This window comes from Cervus canadensis, chromosome 24, assembly GCF_019320065.1.
Source record: "Cervus canadensis isolate Bull #8, Minnesota chromosome 24, ASM1932006v1, whole genome shotgun sequence".
Classification (NCBI taxonomy): domain Eukaryota; kingdom Metazoa; phylum Chordata; class Mammalia; order Artiodactyla; family Cervidae; genus Cervus; species Cervus canadensis.
Genome location: NC_057409.1, coordinates 11,397,873 through 11,419,314, shown reverse-complemented (window position 1 = coordinate 11,419,314; position 21,442 = coordinate 11,397,873). Strand labels below are relative to the sequence as shown.

At 51.6% G+C, this 21,442-nt stretch overlaps 1 protein-coding gene across 1 annotated transcript in view; it reads left to right on the top strand.

Moving 5' to 3' along the window:
• MECR (mitochondrial trans-2-enoyl-CoA reductase) overlaps positions 1–15,503 on the top strand; it is a 37,190-nt gene extending 21,687 nt beyond the window's left edge. Inside the window, exons 4-10 of the mRNA XM_043444704.1 lie at positions 4,938–5,081; positions 7,692–7,794; positions 9,056–9,158; positions 10,430–10,503; positions 13,029–13,089; positions 13,216–13,288; positions 15,155–15,503. Of these exons, the coding sequence (XP_043300639.1) occupies positions 4,938–5,081; positions 7,692–7,794; positions 9,056–9,158; positions 10,430–10,503; positions 13,029–13,089; positions 13,216–13,288; positions 15,155–15,312 (716 nt within the window). The 3' untranslated portion in view covers positions 15,313–15,503. The remainder of the gene's footprint in view (positions 1–4,937; positions 5,082–7,691; positions 7,795–9,055; positions 9,159–10,429; positions 10,504–13,028; positions 13,090–13,215; positions 13,289–15,154) is intronic.
• Positions 15,504–21,442: the final 5,939 nt, after the last annotated feature.

Below are 21,442 nucleotides of genomic sequence, written 5' to 3'. Positions count from 1 at the left end.
GTTTAAATCACAGTGACCTTGAGCCTCAGTTTCCCCATCTCTATAATGGAGCTAATTATCATTGCCTTGTGAGTCTCAACTGAAGGAATACATACAATGACCTTTGCAAACATTAAATTTCCATATGCTTAGATGAGAGATTGGCAAACTTTTTTCTTAAAGGGCCAATGAATACATATTTTAGACTTTGCAGCCCATTCCACTTCTGCTCAACTCTGCCATTGTAAATAGTCATAAACAATACATTAAAAAGTGGGCTGTGTTCCAATGAAACTTTATTTACAAAAACAGGTGGTGAGCCAGGTTTGGCCCATGATCCATAGTCTAGTGACCCCTGCATTAGAAGACGGACACAGTTAAGGCTTGGGTGCGCCTGAGTGGGGGCTGGGAGCCCTCAGAACTCGGGCTTGGGAAATGCCGGTCAGAAACGGAGACCATGGGGGGCTCCACCCCTGCTGTGTGCCGGGCACAGTGATGGTCTGTGCCGCCTTCACACTGATGGGAGTGTTGTCCTCCGCACTTCATAGATCAGGAGAACTGCAGCTCAGAGAGGGTGGCGTGATCATTCAAAGTCACACAACTAGCGAGCCGCAGAGCTGGGGTTTTTAAGCAGCTCTCTTCAACTCGGAAGCCTAAGGGTTTCTACTTTCCCCTAAAAGCCCTGGAGGCTGACGTGGAAGCTGCCCCCATCCCACCCCGGTTCTCTTAAGAAGAGGATTAGCGACTGCCAAGCCCCAGAAATCCATGTCAAGGGCTGGATTTCCATCGTCCTGCCATTAAGAGGAATTAGAAAACACCTTTGATTTCATGCACAGAGAGCCATTCACTAAGCGTTTGGCACAGAGTAGAGAACAGTAAATGTTGACTAAGATGAAGGGGGTGATGATTATAAAGATGATGCTGAAAATCTGAAAACTAGGCTGCCCAAAGCCCAGAGAAAGACAAGACAGCTTCTGGACTTCAAAGCACCCCTTCAGTTTTTCAGTCTCTTATTTTCTCAGCCAGCAGTCTTCTCTGGGATTGACACAGCCTTTAGTAAAGAGTGTTCCTGCCTCCTGGCCCCAGTTCCAGACCCCTAAAGCCCACCTTGTTTCTCCCCTCTTGCAGCACACCTAACAGCCTGCCCCCTGCTCCTCACCCTGGACCACAATAGAGCCAGGACAGTGGGTCATGAGCACACAGTCAAGAACTTTGGAAGAATAGGCTGAGGACCCCTGAGACAGCACGCTAACAAGGCTCCAAGTCGTTACCCTAAGGTGACTCAGAAAGTCCTCCGCAAGCCAGGGCTTGAATCTGCGTATGTCTGACTCTGGTTTATGTGGGTCCCTGCGTGCAGGGGTGAGGACCTGTCACCCTTCACCCAATGCTCCTCACATCCTGTTGATTCTATCTTCAAAACATAATTCAGAGCCATCTACTCTTCTTCATCCCTGCTACCAAAGTCTAGGCAACCAGCACCTTACTTCTGGGCCCCTCCAGTAGCCCCCTGATTAGCTTTCCTATTTCTACTCTGCCCTTTCCTCACATCTTTTCCACATAGCAATAGAGTGATTTTTTTTTTTTTTCAATTGAAGTATAGTTGATTTGGGGCTTCCCAAGTATCTCAGTGATAAAAAATCTACCTGCCAATGCGGGAGATGCAGGAGACCCAGTTTCAATCCCTGGGTCGGGAAGATCCCCTGGAGGAGGAAATGGCAACCCACTCCAGTATTCTTGCCTGGAGAATTCCATGGACAGTGGCGCCTGGTGGGCTGCAGTCCATGGGGTGGCAAAGAGTCAGACACGACTGAGTACACGACACATACTTGTGCCAATCTCTGCTCTGCAGCAGAGGGACTCGGTTATACATATGTAGACATTCTTTTTTTATATTCTTTTCCACTATGTTTTATCATAGGATGCTGAATATAGTTCCCTGTCCTATACAGTAGGACCTTGTTTGTCCATTCTAAACATAATAGTTGGCATCTACCAACCCAAGACTCCCAATCCATCCCGCTCTCTCACCGCCTCGCCCTCAGCAATGGCAGATCTGTTCTCTGTGTCTGTGAGTCTGTTTCTGTTTTGTAGATAGGTTTATTTGTGCCATATTTTTGAGTGATGTCCTGTGGTATTTGTCTTTCTCTGTATGACGTACACTTCACTTATTAAAATAATCTCAAGTTGCATCCGCATTGCTGCAGATGGCATTATTTCATTCTTTTTTATGGCTGAGTAGTAATCCATTGTATATATGTACCACGTCTTCTTTATCCATTCATCTGTTGATGGACATTTAGGTCGTTTCCATGTCTCGGCTGTTGTAAGCAGTGCTACTGGAAACTTAGGAGTGATGTATCTTTTTGAATTATAGTTTTGTCTGGGTATATTTCCAGGAGTAGGATTGATGGATCATGTGGCAACTCTATTTTTAGTTTTCTGAGGAACCTCCATACTGTTCTCCATAGTGGCTGTGCCAGCTTACTTTCCCACCGGCAGTGTAGGAGGGTTCCTTTCTCTCCTCATGCTCTCCAGCGTTTATTTGTCGACTTTAATGATGGCCATTCTGACCACCAGTGTGAGATGGTACCTTATTGTAGTTTTGATTTGCATGTCTCTAATAACTGGTGATGTCAAGCCTCTTTTCACATGCCTACTGGCCATCCATACATCTGCAGCAACAAAGTGATCTTAAAGCGTAAATCCAATCACCTCAGACTGACTTTTAAAATTAGAAGCTTCCTGTTCACTAAAACGAAATCCATTCTTCACGCCATGACCCAGAGTACAACACGTCACATAGAGTAAGGTTAAGTATTGTTCTGTGAAACTTTGGCTTCTGTTAGGGGTGTGTGTGTGTGTGTGTGTGTGTATGTATGTATATATGTACATGGACTGCGTTAGTGTAACACGCGGTTACTGTGGGTCAAGATCTTGAAAGGGGTACTTCCCTGGTAGCTCAGATGGTAAAGCGTCTGTCTGCAATGCAGGAGACCTGGGTTCGATCCCTGAGCCAGGAAGATCCCCTAGAGAAGGAAATGGCAACCCACTCCAGTACCCTTGCCTGGAAAATTCCATGAATGGAGGAGCCTGGTAGGCCACAGTCCATAGGATCGCAAAGAGTCGGACACGACTGAGCAACTTCACTGGTTCATGACGTCCATCCAGCCAGTGCCGCATCGGCTACATCTCCAGCCACTCTTCCCACCACGGTCTCCCCTCCAGTGTGTATTTGTCCTGTTCCACTCCTGTCTCTGTCCCGCCTCAAGAGTCTGTGCTTCTTACTCCACGGGAATGTTTGCGGACTGCGTGGCTGCATCTCTGGCCTTCACCTCTCAGCCTGTCCCCTCCTCAGAGAAGCTACCCCTCACTCCTCCTGTCTGAAGTCATTTTCTCCCCCCATTTCTCTCTCCCTGTATAACTTACAATGCTCATACTTACTCATTTGTGTCTCTCCTGTTCTGCTCCACTTGAGCAAGCACCCCATGAACACCAGGAGCGTGTCATTGTTCAAGGGCCTGGCTCACAGCTGGTGTAGGATGAGTATCTGCCCAGGGAGCCAGGTGACTCGGGGCAGGTCACAGCCTCGGTTCCTGTCCTCTTGAGTGAGGCGTTTAAACTGGACATTTTATCATTCTTTTGTTTGGAACTGGAATGTGGGTCGGGGGTTCAGTTCAGTTCAGTTCAGTCACTCAGTCATGTCCGACTCTTTGCGATCCCATGGACTGTAGCACACCAGGCCTCCCTGTCCATCACCAACTCCCGAAGTTTACTCAAAGTCATGTCCATTGAGTCAGTGAAACCATCCAACCATCTCATCCTCTGTCGTCCCCTTCTCCTCCCGCCTTCAATCTTTCCCAGCATCAGGGTCTTTTCCAATGAGTCACTTCTTCGCATCAGGAGCCCAAAGTACTGGAATTTCAGCTTCAGCATCAGTCCTTCCAATGAACACCCAGGACTGATCTCCTTTAGGATGGACTGGTTGGATGTCCTTGCAGTCCAAGGGACTCTCAAGAGTCTTCTCCAGCACCACAGCTCAAAAGCATCAAGTCTTCAGCGCTCAGCTTTCTGTATAGTCCAACTCTCACATCCATACATGACTACTGGAAAAACCATAGTTTTGGCTAGATGGACCTTTGTTGGCAAAGTAACGTCTCTGCTTTTTAATACACTGTCTAGGTTGGTCATAACTTTTCTTCCAAGGAGCAAGCGTCTTTTAATTTCATGGCTGCAGTCACCATCTGCAGTGATTTTGGAGCCCAAAAAGATAACGTCTGTCACTGTTTCCACTGTTTCCCCATCTATTTGGCATGAAGTGATGGGACCAGATGCCATGATCTTACCTTTCTGAATGTTGAGTTTTAAGGTTGGGGGTTAAGGAGCCTTTTTTCCCCAGTTTACAGGATTGTTTCATTTCCCGTATATCACGTAATCTGTGCAGCATCTCTTGGGGAGACTACTCAAAACTCTTCTTGCCGGTGTCATCTGCATAATAGAGTAACTAGAACTCAGTCACTGTGCTCAGACTAGCAGACCAGCAAAGCCAAGGCCCACACCTAGGCCTTCGACTTCGACCTGCATGCTTTTTTCCATAATACCATCCCAAGTCACCCTGCCTTAGGTGAGAATGAGACCCGAGCGGGAACCTGGGGCTTTTTTCAACTTCTCCTGCCCTGATAATGATGTGGCTCTCTCACCCTTGGAGTCCAATAGTTGGAGATCCTCCGCCTCCTGCTGTGTGACACCAGCTCAGTCTCCTGGTCACTCATGTGGGGGTAACAGTCTCCCTAACGTAATTATCACCAGGGCTCAAAGACATTCAGAAAGACCTCAAGGTTTTCTTATTTCCCTCCAAGCATTCCTGAAGCCCGCCGTCCTTGGTGCCTGTCCACTGAGGAGGGGGAGCTGGGGTTGGGCGTGGGGGGGGGGTCCTTCCTTACTCCCCTGCCTCCCCCCAGGAACCTGGCGGACTGAGGCTGTGTTCAGCGAGGAAGAGCTCATCACAGTCCCAAGTGACATCCCTCTTCAGAGCGCCGCCACCCTGGGCGTCAACCCCTGCACAGCCTACCGGATGCTGATGGACTTTGAGCGGCTGCGGCCAGGTAGGCACCGCGGTGGGCCAGCAGGCCAGGCTTTCCCGACTGGGGTGTGACCCACGTCCCGACCCCCGAGGCCTGGGAACTTACGGGTGAGGGCCCGCGAGGAAGACGGCCCCAACCTGGGCGAGTGTGTCTTTTGTTGCTTGAGGTGGAAGAATGTCAGCTTGGGGCCTGGAAAACAGGCAGAAACCCCACGGAGGAGCACACCCTGGAAAACCGCTGAGGGCTCACATTCCCTCGAGCTCGGGGTGGAATTCTGTCACTCAGCAAAAATCGTGTGGCGCTGTGCTGAGCTCTGGGGCTGCAGAGCTCAGACAAGACAGACACAGTCCCTGTGTTTTCAGTAAAATGCTGAACTTAGCGTTAGTCTCGCCACTCAGCACGGCCGGAGCACTTTCCAGTCCACATACGTGCCCTCCCATGCATCGCCCGTCAAATGCACTGGGCCGTCAGAGCAGCGAGCTGAGGGCCCCAGTCGGCCTCACCGACTGGCAGCTGACCTCTCGGATCAGCAGACCCTTCACCCGTGAAACAGGGAGGCAAGGTTCTGAGTGCTCACAGAGACGTGCCGAGCGGCCCTCAGCCCAGGGCCAGGCCTACAGCGCGGTACAGGGGCGCCCCTGGTACTATCTTTCCTCTTGATAAAGGAGGAGCCTGAGGTCCAGAGAGGTAAATTATTCACCTGAGATCACTCAGCAAGGAATGACAAAGCCAGGTGTTTTATTCAGGGTTTCCCTGAAAGTAGAGCCTAAGACGAGGACTGAGGGCAGACAGTTCCCTTGGGAGGTGACCCCAAGAAGCAAGAGTGAGGGACTGGGGTGGGCCAGGGACAAGGAAGGGGGAGAAGTCAGTGAAGGCTGGTTCCTGCCATGGGCAACCAGGGCCCAGTCCTGCTGGGGAGCCTCCAGAGACCCTCACAGAATCCTCCTCAAAATTAACCTCCGAGAGACAGGAGGCTGGGCCAGTTACCCACCACCTCCCATCCACCGTGGTTGCAGGGTTACCCTGTACACCACACGTATCCGGGAGCCGGCTGGGCCCTAGAGATCTCCCAGCCCATCTCTGCCGCACTGACAAGGCGACTGAAGTGAGAGATGCGGGAGGGTGGTTGGCTTGGGTGGCGGCTGAAAGCCAGTCCCAGCTTCCTGCAGAGACAGATGCGGGTCCCCTAGCTGTGGCCGAGCAGCCCTGGGTCTCACTAGCAGAAAAAGCCAGCAGGTGTGATCTGGGACCTTCACTTGGATCCCGCTGCAGCAGAGGCTGTGGTCGCCTGCGTCCCCTCCCCCGAGGCCCCATCTGATTAGGACCGTAGCTGTAGTGGTCTGATCAGGCCATTCTGACACCACCCACCTCAAGTGCCCATGCCACGTCTCCACTTTCCCACCCCCGGGGCTAGTGTGAAACACGTGATCTTGACCCATGGTAACAAGTAACACTGTACACTATCCTCTGGCACATAGATATATATGAATATATATGTAATGGAAACCAGTTTCATGGAACAGTATTTACCCTCACCATGTGTGATACACTCCACTATTTTTTATTCTATTTTCCTCAAATTTAACCATTAAGAAGAAAAAAGTTCCAAACCCACTAGGTTGGTTTCATTACCCCCTGGATGGGTGACAGTCTGTAGGCTGACCCTAGCCAAGAATGATGAGCCGCCTTCTTCCAGAAAGTCCTCTGTCTCTAGCATGTGGTCCCTGCTGCCTCTCTAAACCTAGCTAGCATCTCAGGGGACTAGAGCCCCTTCCCAGACATGATGGCCCTGGACCCTAATGAAGAGCACCCAATGGGTGCTCCTGGGACTCCTCTTTTTATGGGGAAGAAACTGAGGTTCAAAGAGGTCAGGGCTTGCCCCACCCCATTCAGTTCCAGTTCCAGTCGGTAGAGAAGCTGGGACTCAGACCCTGGCATGTCTCATTCCAGAGCCCATGCTTTCCCAGCACAACCCACACCTCCCCACTCAGCTCAAGTGCAAAGTTAGGCCTGGGTTTTGATCACAGACCCTGATTCAGGAGCTGCCAGTGTCTCCATTGCAGCTCTAATCCCATTTCAAGGCAATAGCGCATCTTCCCTCAAGAAGCCACAGGCTGTTGATAGAAAGGGACTAAGCTACAAGCTGTAAGTCGAGGCTGACCATGAGTCTTAACAGAGTTGGCCTCAGAGTGCTGTGGGAGGGCACAGGAGGAGAATCTAGGAAGGCTTCACATAGGAAGCCACACTGGAGCTGTGCTTCTAAGGACGTATAGGCTTTCAAAATGAAGGGAGAGAGGAGACATTACAAACCAAGGAAAGAACCTAAGCAGAGACTTGATCCAAGAGCTAGGAGGATGATGAAGGATGCAAAATCATTGACACAGCAGGGGCTAAGTTCACATCCAGCGTGAACTCTGAGTTGCCGAATCCTGGCAGGCATCATGGGTGCTGTAGAGGCTTGGGGCGCACTAGGAGAAGAGACCACTCTCCCAGGACTGAGATAGCTCAGCAGCCAGGTCCTGGGTCCCTTCAGAGTCTGAGGACTCCACCTCTGACCCTCTAATAGGATCCTAAGCTGAAAGCCCTTGACCTGTTACAGATCTCGACTTGAGTCTCTTCCCGGCTCCACAGGGGATTCCGTCATCCAGAATGCATCCAACAGTGGAGTGGGGCAAGCGGTCATCCAGATCGCGGCCGCCCTGGGCCTGAGGACCATCAACGTGCTCCGGGACAGGTGCGTGGGAAGGCCTGACCCCAGCCCACCGCTTGGGCCTTTCCAGCCTGACACCCGCAGGTGCCCGAGTGTCCACCAGGTGGCGCCCTTGCATAAGCAGCCCTCCTTTCCTGCAGCTGCTGCTCGCTAAGGGCTGTCAGCCTCCCGCCCTGAAGTCCAGAGGTCTGTGGCTATAGGATGGTTTAGTCACTTAGTCGTGTCCGACTCTTGCGACCCCATGGACTGTAGCCCGCCAGGCTCCTCTGTCCATGAGATTCTCCAGGCAAGAATACTGGAGTGGGTTGCCATTTCCTTCTCCAGGGGATTTTCCCAACCCAGAAATCGAACCCGCGTCTCCTGCACTGCAGGCAGATTCTTTCCCAACTGAGCTATAAGGGAAGCCCCGGGGCTATAGGATAAGTGACTGAAATGTAAAGGGAGGGCAGGAAGGAGGTAGAGAAGGCCCTCACTCCCAACCTGAGTTTTTAAGATGCTTGACTTCTGATAAGCCCATGTTTTCAAAACCACAGTTCACACTTGGGAATGTTTTAAGCTGTATTTCTTTCTGTGAACTGACTAACCCAAGACCCCTGTTTCCCTTGCATTTGTGTGATGCCTTGAAGTGCACTAAATACAGATGTAAAGGAGACAGGGCAGGTTTGTCATCAGAGAGAGGAAGCCACTTGCTCAGGAAGACACAGCAAATCAACAACAAACTTAAGTTTCCCGACTCTTTCTCCATCGTATCATCCAGCCTCCTTAAGCCTCACTGTTCACATACGTGGCTGGGTCCATCAGGCAAGTCCAGCCCCATTAGGAGAACTGATACTCGCTCCAGTTCCCCATCCCCTCGGTTGTGCTAACAAGAATTGCTCTGTTTGCCTTGGTAAAGAGGCACAGAGCCACTCGTGGGCCAGGGTATGCTTGCACAACACTCTGAAGAGCCTCTTGAAAAGACAGGGGGAAAGGAAGCGGAGTTTGTCGTTTCGATAGAAGAAATCAGGAAGTGAACCAACTCCTCCCCGGGCCATATGGTTTCTAGCATCCTTGGAGCCAGTAGGAGCAGTAGAAACCACCCAGCGCTCTCTCACACCAGTGAGAAAACTGAGGCCACAGATGCTGGAGTGTGCTGAACCTAGCACACGGGGTGTGGGTGGCCGGGCCCAGCTTCCCACAAAGAGAAACTGGGGTTCTCACACCTGTGGCAGAGGGGTCCTGGGAGCCTCTGGTGGAGAGAGTGGGCAGATGTGACCGAGGACCCTGGATTGTGTTTGGTTTCCAGACCTGACCTCCAGAAGCTGACCGACAGACTGAAGAATCTGGGTGCTGACCATGTTGTCACAGAAGAGGAGCTAAGAAAGCCTGAGATGAGAAGCTTCTTTAAGGTACCGGTGAAAAGGGACCAGGCCCATCTCGCTGAAGAAAGGCAGTCACTTGAGTTCAGAAGGCTGGGCACGAGCCCACTGTTCGTCTCCAAAATCCCCCCTCCATCTCCTCGTGGCTGGGTAAAGCCCATTCCCTCAGCCAGGGGACAGCACGCAGTAAGTGCCCAGGGGCTGTGAGGGGGCAGCGCAGAGACAGACAGGGTTGTTGTTGTGAAGGTTTCTGATGGGCTCCATCAGCCCACACAGCCGACGTGAATCTCAGAGCTGGGAGAGGAGCTGTGGCAGAGGAGGGAAGAGAAAGGAAAGAAGTCACATTTATGAGGCACCTGCCTTATGTTTTTTTTACCTGAAAATCCCCACAAAAGCGCTACAAAGTAGGTGCCATCTGTTTTATAGATGAGAAAATGAAGACTCAGAAAAGACAAAGGACTTTACTGAGACCACACAGTCAGATGTAGTGAGGAGTTTACCATGACCACACAGTCAGAGGTGGTGGGGTCGGGGCTGGCCTCAGCCTCTCTAGACTCAAAAGCCCCTCAGCCCGCCCAGCACACCTCCCAGTGATCAAACCACATCCTAGCCTCTTGTCACTGACCCCTGGCGGGGCCGGACGCACACTCACCTGAGAACATTTCTGAAGTAGTAGGTCAGCACGTCTGATATAAACCAACCAGTAAGTGCTGAGGAGAGGGGGAAATGAAGTCTGTCAGGACACAGCACAGATGCCCTCTGTCTGTTCTCTCCCAGAGGTGAGTTTTGAACAGAATCCTCCCATGGACAGAGGAGCCTAGCGGACTATAGTCCATGCAGTCGCAAAGAGTCTGACATGACTGAGCAACTCAGCAACAACACTGCTGATCCTTGGGCTTCCCAGGTGGTGCTAGTGGTAAAGAACCAGCCTGCCAAGGCAGGAGACATAAGAGACGCGGGTTTGATCCCTGGGTCGGGAAGATCTCCTGGAGGAGGGCATGGCAACCCACTCCAGTATTCTTGCCTGGAGAATCCCATGGACAGCCTGCAAAGAGTCTGCAAAGAGGTGACTGAGTATGCCTAAAACAGATCACAGGATTAAGCTGGTAAAGAACAGACCCTCCCCAGACTGCGTGTGAAGGCCTGACGGTCCTACTTTTTCACTCCCTTGGGCCCTTGGGCCAGGGAAGTGCGGTTTGCAGCAAGCTTCAAGCCACCCTCCCCTACCACCCCCTCCACACACACACACTCCACCCCCACAGAGGGGTAGCTCGCTCACCACAGATTCTCTGGTTTCCCAGGACGTGCCCCAGCCGCGGCTTGCTCTCAACTGTGTGGGCGGGAAGAGCGCCACGGAGCTGCTGCGGCATTTGGCGTAAGTCCCCGGCCCCTCAGCCCCAGTGTGCCGGCGCCCTCCCGGGCTATAGCCAGGAGGACCACCGAGTGACCAAGTGCCAGTGGCCAGTGCAAGCCAAGGCCAGGTCAGCACAGCCCTGGGCAGGAAGGTGGGACCCTTGTCCCATCCTAGTTATCTGGACCCGCCCCTTCTCAGCCTTCTTTACAGATGGCCCAGAGACACGTCTGGCTTTGTCTTCCCGGGGACCCCAGTAATAACTGCCTGGCCCTCTGTGAAAGGGGAGCAGTTAAGGATTCATAACCTAGGGGCATCTGAAAAAGTCCTAGCATATTAGCTTTTAAAAATAGATTCTAATTTTAAAGGTAATATCATGCTATTACAAAACATCTTGAAAGTATGCAAAAGCACAAAGGAAAAATTAGGCACAAAACTGACCTACCACCCCGCCACAGAGGAGGCTAAGTACTGTTGACAGTGTACGTCCTTTCATCCTTTTTTCCTTTCGTATAAACTTCTGGAATGGAAGGGCGCCGTAAGGGACACCTCCCAACTAGAGCACCAGTGTTTGTTAACTCCTGTTTGCTAGCACTCACTTTAGCCAGGGGTACCGAGATGGCTGAGCCATCGAGGGAACCCTCTAGAATGTACAGGCTGGATGGGAAGATGGGTCATGAGATCAGAGAGCTGTGGTAACAACCACAGAGCACGTACCACGCACCAGACTGTGCAGAGTGTGCGATGTACCCCTCCCACAACTACCTGAGCACGGGGTACCGCTCCCATCCCCATCCAGACAAGGCCCGGGGAGGGTAGTCAGCTTGCCCGTGTTGCCGTGAGCCCGAGCACAGCCCTTCAGCACCCAGGCAGCCTCTGAGGCCAACCACCATCCCTGCGTGGCCCGTCGTAGGACAGAGTCTTGCTCAGTGGTCACAAGTGTAGGCTTTGGAGTCAGAAACGCTGCTGCTCACTAGCTGGGGATCTATGTGATCTAGGCAATACATGAAAAATGATCCGGGCCTCAGCCTCTTCATCAGTCAAATGGGGGGATATAAACCTTTTCTACCTCAGAAGATGAGTCTAAGGGGCTCTGAGGTCCGCACAGAGCACTCTACAAATGAGAGGTGGGCCCCTGCTTTCTCGGCTGTGGAAGAGGCATCATCAGAGTCCTCCCTTGGGGTCACCGTGAGAACTCATTGGCCAGCACATGTGAAATGCTCAGACCTGTGCCTGGCACATAGTAAACACCCAGTAAACAGTAGCCATTCTGATTTAAAAAAAAAAAAAAAAAACCAAGTATATTTTGTACTGGGCTTTGCTGATTAACAAACAATGTTGTGATAGTTTCAGGTAAAAAGCGGACTCAGCCATACGTTCATGCATGTACATGTATCCATTCTCCCTGGAACTCCTGTCCCACCCAGGTTGTAAGCGGCAGCCACTCTGATTAAACCAAGTGTAGTGCTGGCCCACAGAGGGAGGGCTCACCCCGCTCCCCGCCACAGGAGACACTCTCCAGAGCCGGGTGGCAGATGAAGGAACTGAAGACCAAACTGGCCCCCAGCCTGAGGGACAGAGAGTTCCCTGCCCCTCTCAGCAGCTTCTGCCCTTCTGGAGTTCGCCGAGCCTCCCTTGTGTTGGCCCAGAGTGAACCTCAGCTCATCCTGCATCAGCAAACTCCTGCAAGAGCTGGGGGAGCAGGGAGGGGCACACAGGTTAAGTCAGGCACATGAAGACTTAGCTTAAGACTTGGCTTCACGTGTTTAAAATGACACAAGCCCCTCTCTGTTTGACCACTAGGGGTGTCAGACAGCGGGTCCTGACACTCACCATCGTCCTCTGCACCGTCCACACCGTCCCTTAGCTGCCGAGCTGCTTCCATCTCACTGGTCCTTTGAATGAGTATGCCCAGACGGAGAGGCAGCGTGGCCTACTGCCCACTGCCCAGGGTCACCCAGGCGCCGTGGGGCAGAGCCCGGCTGGACTCGGGTCATGAGCTTTGCTTAGCAGGGCACTCTTCCCTGCAGCTCTTCCTCAAAGCCTGGGCGCAGCTTAGGTCCCCACCTGGTTAGACATCCAGGTCATCTGCAGGGGGTGTCTGCTTGCTTCTTTGTTTTCTATTGTTTTTAATATAGATCCTTGCCCCTGATTTACTGGGTCTGGAGCAGGCATGGGAATCTGTTTTTTTGTGGTTTTTTTTTTTTTGAACCCTTCCCAGGGATTCTGGGGGCTTCCCAGGTGGCACTAGTGGTAAAGAACCCGCCCGCCAATGCAGGAGATGCAAGAGGAGGGAGTTCGATCCCTAGGTCAGGAAAATCCCCTGGAGAAAGAGATGGTAACCCACTCCAGTATTCTTCCCTGGAAAATCCCAGGGACAGAGGAGCCCGGTGGGCTATATAGTCTATAGGGTTGCAAAGAGTCAGACATGACTGAGCACGCACACACGCGGGGATTCTGAGAACAAGGCTTAGGAACCAGGGTTGGGACAGATGATGTTGTAGCTCTGTCTCCACCTGTGACCACTCTGTTCTCTCTGGACTCCTCAGGCCTGGGGGAACCATGGTGACCTATGGGGGAATGGCCAAGCAGCCTGTCATCGCCTCTGTGGTAAGCTGGGGTCTGAACCCCACAGTCGTCTAGACTCGGGCAGTGCCCCGCCCCTGGTGATTCTGTCCCTTCAGCCTGAAGTTCTTGCCCTCAGCACCTTAGTGTATGTCCTTCCTATTTCCACAGAGCCAGCTTATTTTTAAGGATCTCAAACTTCGGGGCTTTTGGTTATCCCAGTGGAAGAAGGACCACAGTCCAGGTGAGTGGATGATAGCCCTGTTATCGAGGGTCACACGAGAGGGCAGTGCCTACTCAGAAGTGACCGGCTGCTCTGAGCCCGGGAGAGGTGATCAGAGCCCCCTCCACCAACCCCAAAACAGGATAAAGGATAACAGCCTCTAGAAACAGCTACAGTCAGCAAATAGTTTTAGGCTAAAGTGGGCTTGTCTGCAAGGGGACCACACTGAACAGGACAGCTCCTGCCGCCCTCCCGAGGAGCTGACAGTGGGGGAGACTGCCATGGACGACACCCCAGTAAAGAGAACAAACTCTGGAACCAGCCTGCCTGGGCTCACATCCTGCTCTCACCATTGCTAGCTATAGGTTCTGCCGAGCCCAGCCATGGGACATCGGGCAAGGTACTTAGCCTCTGCCTTGGTTTCAGTGTCATAATTGTTGGGACTTCCCCGGCGGTCCAGTGGCTAAGACGCCTCTGCAGGGGGTTGTCGTTCAGTCGCCGTGTCGTGTCAAACTCTTTGTGACCGCATGGACTGCAGCACACCAGGCTTCCCTGTCCCTCACCACCTCCCGGAGTTTGCCCAAGTTCATGTCCATTGAATTGGTGGTGCCATCCAACCATCTCATCCTCTGCCGCCCACTTCTCTTGTCCTCTGTCTTTCCCAGCATCAAGGTTTTTTCCAGTGAGTCGGCTCTTCCCAGCTGGTGGCTGAAGTATTAGAGCTTCAGCTTCAGCATCAGTCCTTTCAATGAATATTCAGGGTTGATTTCCTTTAGAATTGACTGGTTTGATCTCCTTGCGGTCCAAGGGACTCTCAAGAGTCTTCTCCAGCACGGGGGTTCAATCTCTGGTTGGAAAACTAAGATCCCGCATGGCCTCAAGGCTCAGTCAAAACAATATTTTTTTTAACAGTCGTAATTGTTAAAACTATTATTAGCAATGTTTGACAGAGGCAGAAACTGAGGTTTAGAGTGGCTAAGTCGCTTGCTTCAAGTCACCCCCACCTAAAGAGTGTGCAGCCAGGACGTGAACGGCAGTCGCTCTGACTCTAGACCCCGAGCCAGACACGCTCTCCTTCCTCTCCTGGAGGACGGGTCCCCCAGAGTGTGGCCACCATCGCTCCCAGGCTGAGCCTGAGGAATGACATGGCATTCCCCCAGTGAAGGAGAGGGGAGTGGTCCTGTGAATGGGGTGTTTGAAACAGAGAAACAGCATGTGCAAAAGGCCCTCAGAGAGGGTGGGAAGCTGGACAGCTCGGTTGTGACCGGATTATGGAAGGCCTTATAATCCTCTTTAAGGAGCTCAGACTCTATCTTAAAGGGAAATGGGAAGCATGGAAGTGTTTCAAGCAGGAGATACAATTCAGTTTGAATACTGAACGAACTATGAAAAAGCACTTCTCAGCCAAGGCCTTCACTTCTCATTTTCCTTTGCCATCCTGGGTCCCTAAGTGAGAGGCAGGCCCCTGGAAGGGACCCTGGTGGCCTCAACAGGAGAGGTTCTGAGGGAGTCTTGGGCTCTCAGGGAAGGCTCTCTGCCCCCAGCAGAGCTCATCTGTCTGTGCCAGGCACCGCCCACCCCCTCTTCCTCCTCTGGCTTCCCGCCCTCTCACCATTCGGGACTCCCAGCTACACCCAGTCAGGTTCTGTGGGTCTGAGCCTCGCAGCGACCACTCCGCCGGCCTGTCAGCTCCCGGGGCCGCTGCCCGCACCCTGTCCCCACCCTGGCTCTCACTGTCCTGAACACGGGTGGGAACCAGGCCACCGCCACGGCCCCGGCCAAGCCCGGGCCTCTCGCCACGGGAGAGGCCTCCCTGGAGCCCAGCTCCAGCTCCTGCCAGCACAGAGGCCCACGGGTCACCTCCCCACACCCTCCAACCTCCCACAGACCAGTTCAAGGAGCTGATCCTCACACTCTGCGATCTCATCCGCCGAGGCCAACTCACGGCCCCCGCCTGCTCCGAGGTCCCGCTGCAGGACTACCCGTGTGCCCTAGAAGCGTCCACGCAGCCCTTCGTGTCTTCAAAGCAGATTCTCACCATGTGACGTGATAACCCCAGAGCCAAGCGGGAGGGGGATGGAGCAGCAGGACTGGTTCGGGCCCTCCCCCCACCCCCCAGTGGGGCCTCCACCGGCCACAGGCTGCACCTCTCCTCACTGTCCCTTCTGACCCAGAGAACTGGGCGGCCAGCCTCAGGGTATTGAATAAAGTCTGAACTTCATAGGAGGAAAAAAAACAAAACAAAAACCAGCAGAAGTCCTCTCTGGAGAAGGGCCATCCCCTGCACTCACCATCTCCCAGCACGAAGAAGCCGCCCTCTGCCTGTGCCCCAGCAACATGTCCCGATGGCCCTGAAAGCTACGCCTGGGTGGGACGGGCAGGGCACAAGAACCAGTCAGACAGATCTCTGCCCTCCAGCTGTGCCAGCCCAGAGGAGAACCTTCTAAAAAGGAAGGTTTGACTCGTTCTCCGGTGGCCTGCGGCTCCGTCTGGGGCAGCGGGGGAGGATCAGCTCCAAAGAGGAGTGAATGCCAGGCTGAGAAACCAAGGAAATGGGGCCTCTCAGTGGCTGGACCATGCCCAGGGCACTTCCATTCTAGCTAGGGAGATAGACACATCAGTGGTTACACCTGAGGTCATTTTACCCCCAAGGGACACTGGATTGTCATAATTGAAGGGCTGCTGCTAGAGTCTTGTGAGTAGAGTCCAGCAATGCCGGCATCCTCCAGGGCACAGCACAGCCTCCGTCAGCCAGGGCCCATCACCCCAAGTGTCCACAGTGCCGCCGTGGAGAAGCCCCGCTTGACCCCACAGGTCCCACAGTGGTGGTCATAGTGATGCATGCGCTAAAGAAGACCCGTGTGAGGTGCTGTGAGCACCTAACCAAGGTCCTGTCCTAGGCCTTCCTCGGGGGAAGCTTGAAAGCGGGCCCTGAGCAAGGCATTGCTTTATTCAGACGGCGAAGAGCTTGACGCTACGTGACTTTTGGGTGTTTTGCTTCATGATCCACTCACCCAAAGCAAAGCACTAGAGACTGGAGGGTGTCTCCTTCATCACCCGACCCTCTGTCCCTGAGTTCTAGAGCCTCACTGGGGAGGACTTGCTGAGAGCCCAGTGCGTGCCTGAGACCAGGGCTGCCTATGAGTGGCGTGGGACTGGCCCGCAGGTAGCTTTATCTACTCACGAGGTCACTTTACGGAGGTGTTCAGAGGGCCATGGGGACACAGCAGCTCTGCTTGAGGGTTTAAGGAAGCCCCCCGCCCAGAGGAAGTATGGTCAGAGCCAATCTCGAGGCCCAGCAGGAGGAGGTGTCCCAAGCAAAGCCAGCAGCACATATGAGAGTCTGGAGGCCCAGGAGAGCCTGCCCATCACAGAACTGCCAACAGGTGAGTATAGCTGCCACTGTGGGTGCAGGGGCGTCGGAAGACTGAGTTGGGAGCCTGCCTTCACAGCAGGAAGGCTCAGGACTTGCCCTCAGGACATGGGGAGGTACTGGAGGGGTTAAAGCAGTGGAATGATGGGGAAAACTGGGTCTGAAAGCTACGGGATACACCGGTTAAGTTGCACGCCAGCACATACATGGGCCCCAGCGTCGTCCTCCTGTCTTTGGGAGCATCTTGTGTGTCCTGTGGAGAAAAGGACTCAGCTTCAGCCTGGGACTGCGAAAGGTCTGCAGGTGCCCTCTGGGTAAGATTTGCCACCTTGTCCACCTGGGCTCAGAATCAGCCCCAATTCACCCAAATCTCTCCTGTTTTCTGTCCTTGAGGTTTGTGGGATAGATGATTTGTGCAGCTGGTCAATGTGGGCAAGTGCAGAAAGTCTGCAAGGGAGGGGGAGGCCACCCAAAGCTACGGGAGTGAAGGTTAGGATGAGGTTGGTCAGGGGGACTCCACAAGCTTGGGCTTAGGGGCTCTGATGAGCCTGCAGCCATGGAAAAGGATCTGGCCCCTAGTAGAGACTCAGAGGGGGCAGACAGGAGGGAGGAAGGTTCATAACACCACAGCACAGAGACCTCGTGGGTGGGAGGAGGGTGTGCAGAGTCCCCTGAGAGTAGCACCTCTGGGGGTCTGGAGGTGATTTGGGGGGGTGGAGTAGCTACACCATGTGGCATGTGGGATCTTAGTTCCCAGCCAGGGATCGAACCCATACTCCTTGCATTGGCAACATAGAGTCTTAACCACTGGACTACTAGGGAAGTCCCTGGAGCTGACAGTTGCCCTGGATTTAAAAGAGGATATTTTCTCAGGCAGGGAAGGGAGACAAGCATTACAGACCAAGGGACAGGTTTAAGTTAAGGCAGAACATTTATGTCAAAATCTACTCCTTTTCCCCAAATACCATTCTACTTCTAAGAATTAAGGCTGATGACTTTTAGGTGGGGACATGGGAGGCTGGAATAAACACTTTCCCAGCCTCCCTAGCAGCTGACAAGATCTGGCCCGTGTGATGCACGCAGAGGTGGGAGGTGTCTGTTTCTTAGGAACCTCTTTAAAATAAAGCTGGCATCCATCCTGTACCTTTTTCTTCCCCTTCCACCTTCCCCCTCACCAGGAAACGAACATGGAATTTGCATAGCGATCTTTGACCATGTTGAGAACGGAACAGCAACAAAATCAAAGGAGCCTGGGTCCCTGAGACCCAGAAACCTTGACTGCCCACCTCAGGACTTGAGAAATAAGCTTCTGTGCTATTTAAGCCCCTAGGCTTTCTCTGAACCTACTCCTAACTGATACATATTGTCTTGTTTAATTTATATTGAAATCATGTCAGACCATCTGAAGCTGAAAATTTCACAAAATCACAACCTGAATAGTGGCAGTTTGTGATTACTAGCTAAGGAATTCGAACTTTACCCTGTGGGCAGTAGGGAACAAAAGATTTCTGAGCCAGATGATCAGAACTGTGCTTTAGAAAAATCCCTCTGGCAGCAAGTTGGGGGACAGTTTAGAGGCACTAAAGATAATCAGAAGCTCCCAGATAAGGAAAGTCTCCCTAAATTCTGAAGACCAATATAGGGATTACCAACATTTAATGAGGCCAGCAGAGGAAAGGAGCCTAAGACAAAACAGTGTCAGGAGAGAATCTGACTTAAAATGGATCATGTCTTAACAAGTACAAGGGGGAAAAAATCTAGTACAATATATTGTTTTTAATTTTCAGGGCATGTGGAGTTGGGACAGGTCTTCTAGCCCACCAAGTAAACAATATCCTTTTTAAATGGCGGAAGGAGGAAACTTTGGCTCCAGGAGACTAAAGGATGACAAACGGGCATGACCTAAACCAAAGGCTGGGCGCTCCTGAAGCCCTGAAGCTTCATGCCTGGCTCTCCCTGTTCCCTTCCAGTAGCATCCGCCCTGCAGCTGCCTACATCCATGGCCTTAACATTGATGACTGTCTGGTGTGTTGGGACACCAATTAACTGTGCTGTCCTCAGGGAAAGACTGAGGCCCAGAAGGAAAAGTTTCTCGCATTAACCTGTGGGCATTAGGCATCTCGGTCCTGGGGCCTTGCGGCTCTCATGCTCCGCCCCGCGGTCACTCGCAGGTTCCATGCCCTGGGCGGGCCGCTGGCCCCAGCCAGGACAGCTGGAGGAAATGGTGGGAGGAGAGAGGCTCAGTCCCGGCACAGCACCTGCCCGCAGGTGAAGGCAGGAAGGTCCTGGGGAACAGGTGAGCTGCCACGACCTGACGGGGAAGAAAGCTCGCCCTGTGTCCCTGACACTGCGGTGTTCAGACACTTCCACATGCACTGTCATTTGACTTTTATAGCTTCTCTGTGTCATTGAGGTTTTACTATGACCACTTTTCCAGAAGAGAGAGAGGAGGGGAGCTGCCCAAGGCCACACATCAGGAAGCAAGCTGGCACCACAAGCCAGGCCCCCTGACCCTATCTGGTCACTGGGCCAGTCAACTCCAGTTCCTTTGATGCTGAGTTCCCTCTTTTCTCATGACTCCTTGATTTTGTTCAGTGATAAATGACATGTCACGCAGTTTCCCTGAGTTTACGTCTCATGGAGAAGCATGGAAAAAAGGAGAATCAGGAGGCTATTGAAGCAGTCCAGTTGAGAATTCATTCACTTATTCATTCAGTAAATAGTCTGAACACCTGTTATGTGAAAGGCACTGTCGAAGGTGCTAGGGATACAGCAGGAGACAAAAAATCCTGGCCCCTGATACCAGAGAGCTTACATTCTGGTGGAAGAGAAAGACAGTGAAGTGTGAATAAGTGAGGTAATTACAGAGCACGACAAGCGCTGTGAGAGAAAAAAATACAGTGGTTTCATAGTGGCAGGGATGGGGCGGGGGTGGGGGAGGTACTGGAGAGAAGGTGTGCAAGGAACATGTGAGCCCTGAATAAGTCAGCCAAATTTTCAGGCTGGGGGAGCAGCATGTTTAAAGCCCAGTGTCTGAACTATATGACAAGGCCTGAACTGACTTAGTAAGTGAGAGTGGAGAGGAGTGGATTCCTGAATATTTACAAGAAAGAAACAACCAGATAGAGTGAATGGGGTGTCCGAAGGTTGAACTTTGGCACCTTGCTGGAAGGAGGAGTTTAGGGAGCTCTTAGAGAGTGAGGGTTTTAGCGACAGGCCTTTAGCCTCTAGGGGGCGCTCTTCCCGTCTGTACAATAGGTTGAGCAGATGATACAACCACCAAGGTTAGCACTTCAGAATACCATGATCCTCACACTTTCCTAAATATCAAATGGATCAAGATCACAACATAAAAATCAGTTCTAAAAGTAATATAGAATAGGGACCTCCTTAGGGGTCCAATGCTTCCAATGCAGGCTTCCAATGCAGGGGGCAAGGTTGTTGGATCCCTCCCTGGTCAGGGAACCAAGATCTCAAAATGCCCTGTGGCATGAGGGGGAAAAAAAATTTTTTTTGAGAATAAACCATGGGAAGTATTTTTTTTTAATTTTTTTTAAGCTCAGAGTGAGGAAGGCCTTTCAAACTACAACACAAAATCCAGAATCAAAGTAAAATAAAGGATGGATAAATTCGATCCCATAAACATCTGGTGTTTTTGCATGGCAAAAAAGCACTCTAGGCAAAGTCAAAAGCCAACAAACCGAGGAAAAATATTTGCAACTCATTTGACAAAGAGCTAGTGAGCTATAAACCTGTAAGAAAAATGGGCAAAAATATAAGCAGACACAGAAAGACACAGCAGAAAGAGAAAATGTATCTCTTAAATATATGAGGCTCACCGCACTCAACATAACTGCAAATTAAACTATCCTGAGATACCATTTCTCAGCTAACAGACTGACAAAGATCATAAAGTTTGATAACGTGTTGATGAAGAAATGCAGAAAGCTCCTTTTGTACTCTAATGGAATGATTTTCAAATTATCAGTCTATTAAGTGCAGAACTGTATGTATAGTACACCATCATTTACTTTGTATGTGTAAAAGAGCTCTAAGAGGATATTTACTAACGGATTGCATTGCCTCTAGGCCACCAGAGGTCAGAACTGGTTAAGGGTTTTCACTCTATACCATTTGAACCAGTTAATGAATTATCCGTTCAACATATAATTTTTAAAGTAAATAAAATAGTAAAGAAACAAAACTTCTTTGTGGTTCTAGGTAAATTGGATTAGTGAAAAGGGACCCAATGTTTATCGAGCTTCTACCACGTTCCAGATACTGTTCTAAGCTCTTTCACATACACTTTTCACATACACCCTGGTAGTCCACTGAGATGGGATAAATTATTCTAATTTTACAAGTTAGAAAATCGATTAAGTTGGTCCAGTAATGTAGCCAATGTCACGCCTAATCTAGCTCCATAGTTCCAACCTTCTTCACTTTCCACGTTGCTTTCATTAAAAAAAGTCCTATTTTTAAAATAATACTGCTGTTACTTTATTGGGCACTTATGATGTGCTGAGATGCCCTATCCTTCTCAGAACAACTCTGGAGGGTTGCAGTTACTATCCCCTTTAGAAAACAAACGGGGCTCAACGAGGAGGCGCGTAATGAGCCCATGGTCACGGATATTTAGATGATTAGAAGCCAGGTTTAATTCCAAATCTCCTGCTCGAAAAGTCGAAGCCACTCCCGGTGCAAAGGACAAAAGCAGAAATGCTGGCAGGACTGTGGAGGGAGGCATGGACGCTTCCGGGGGAAGTGGCGAAGCCAGCGGGGTACGCTGCGCGCCAAGCTCG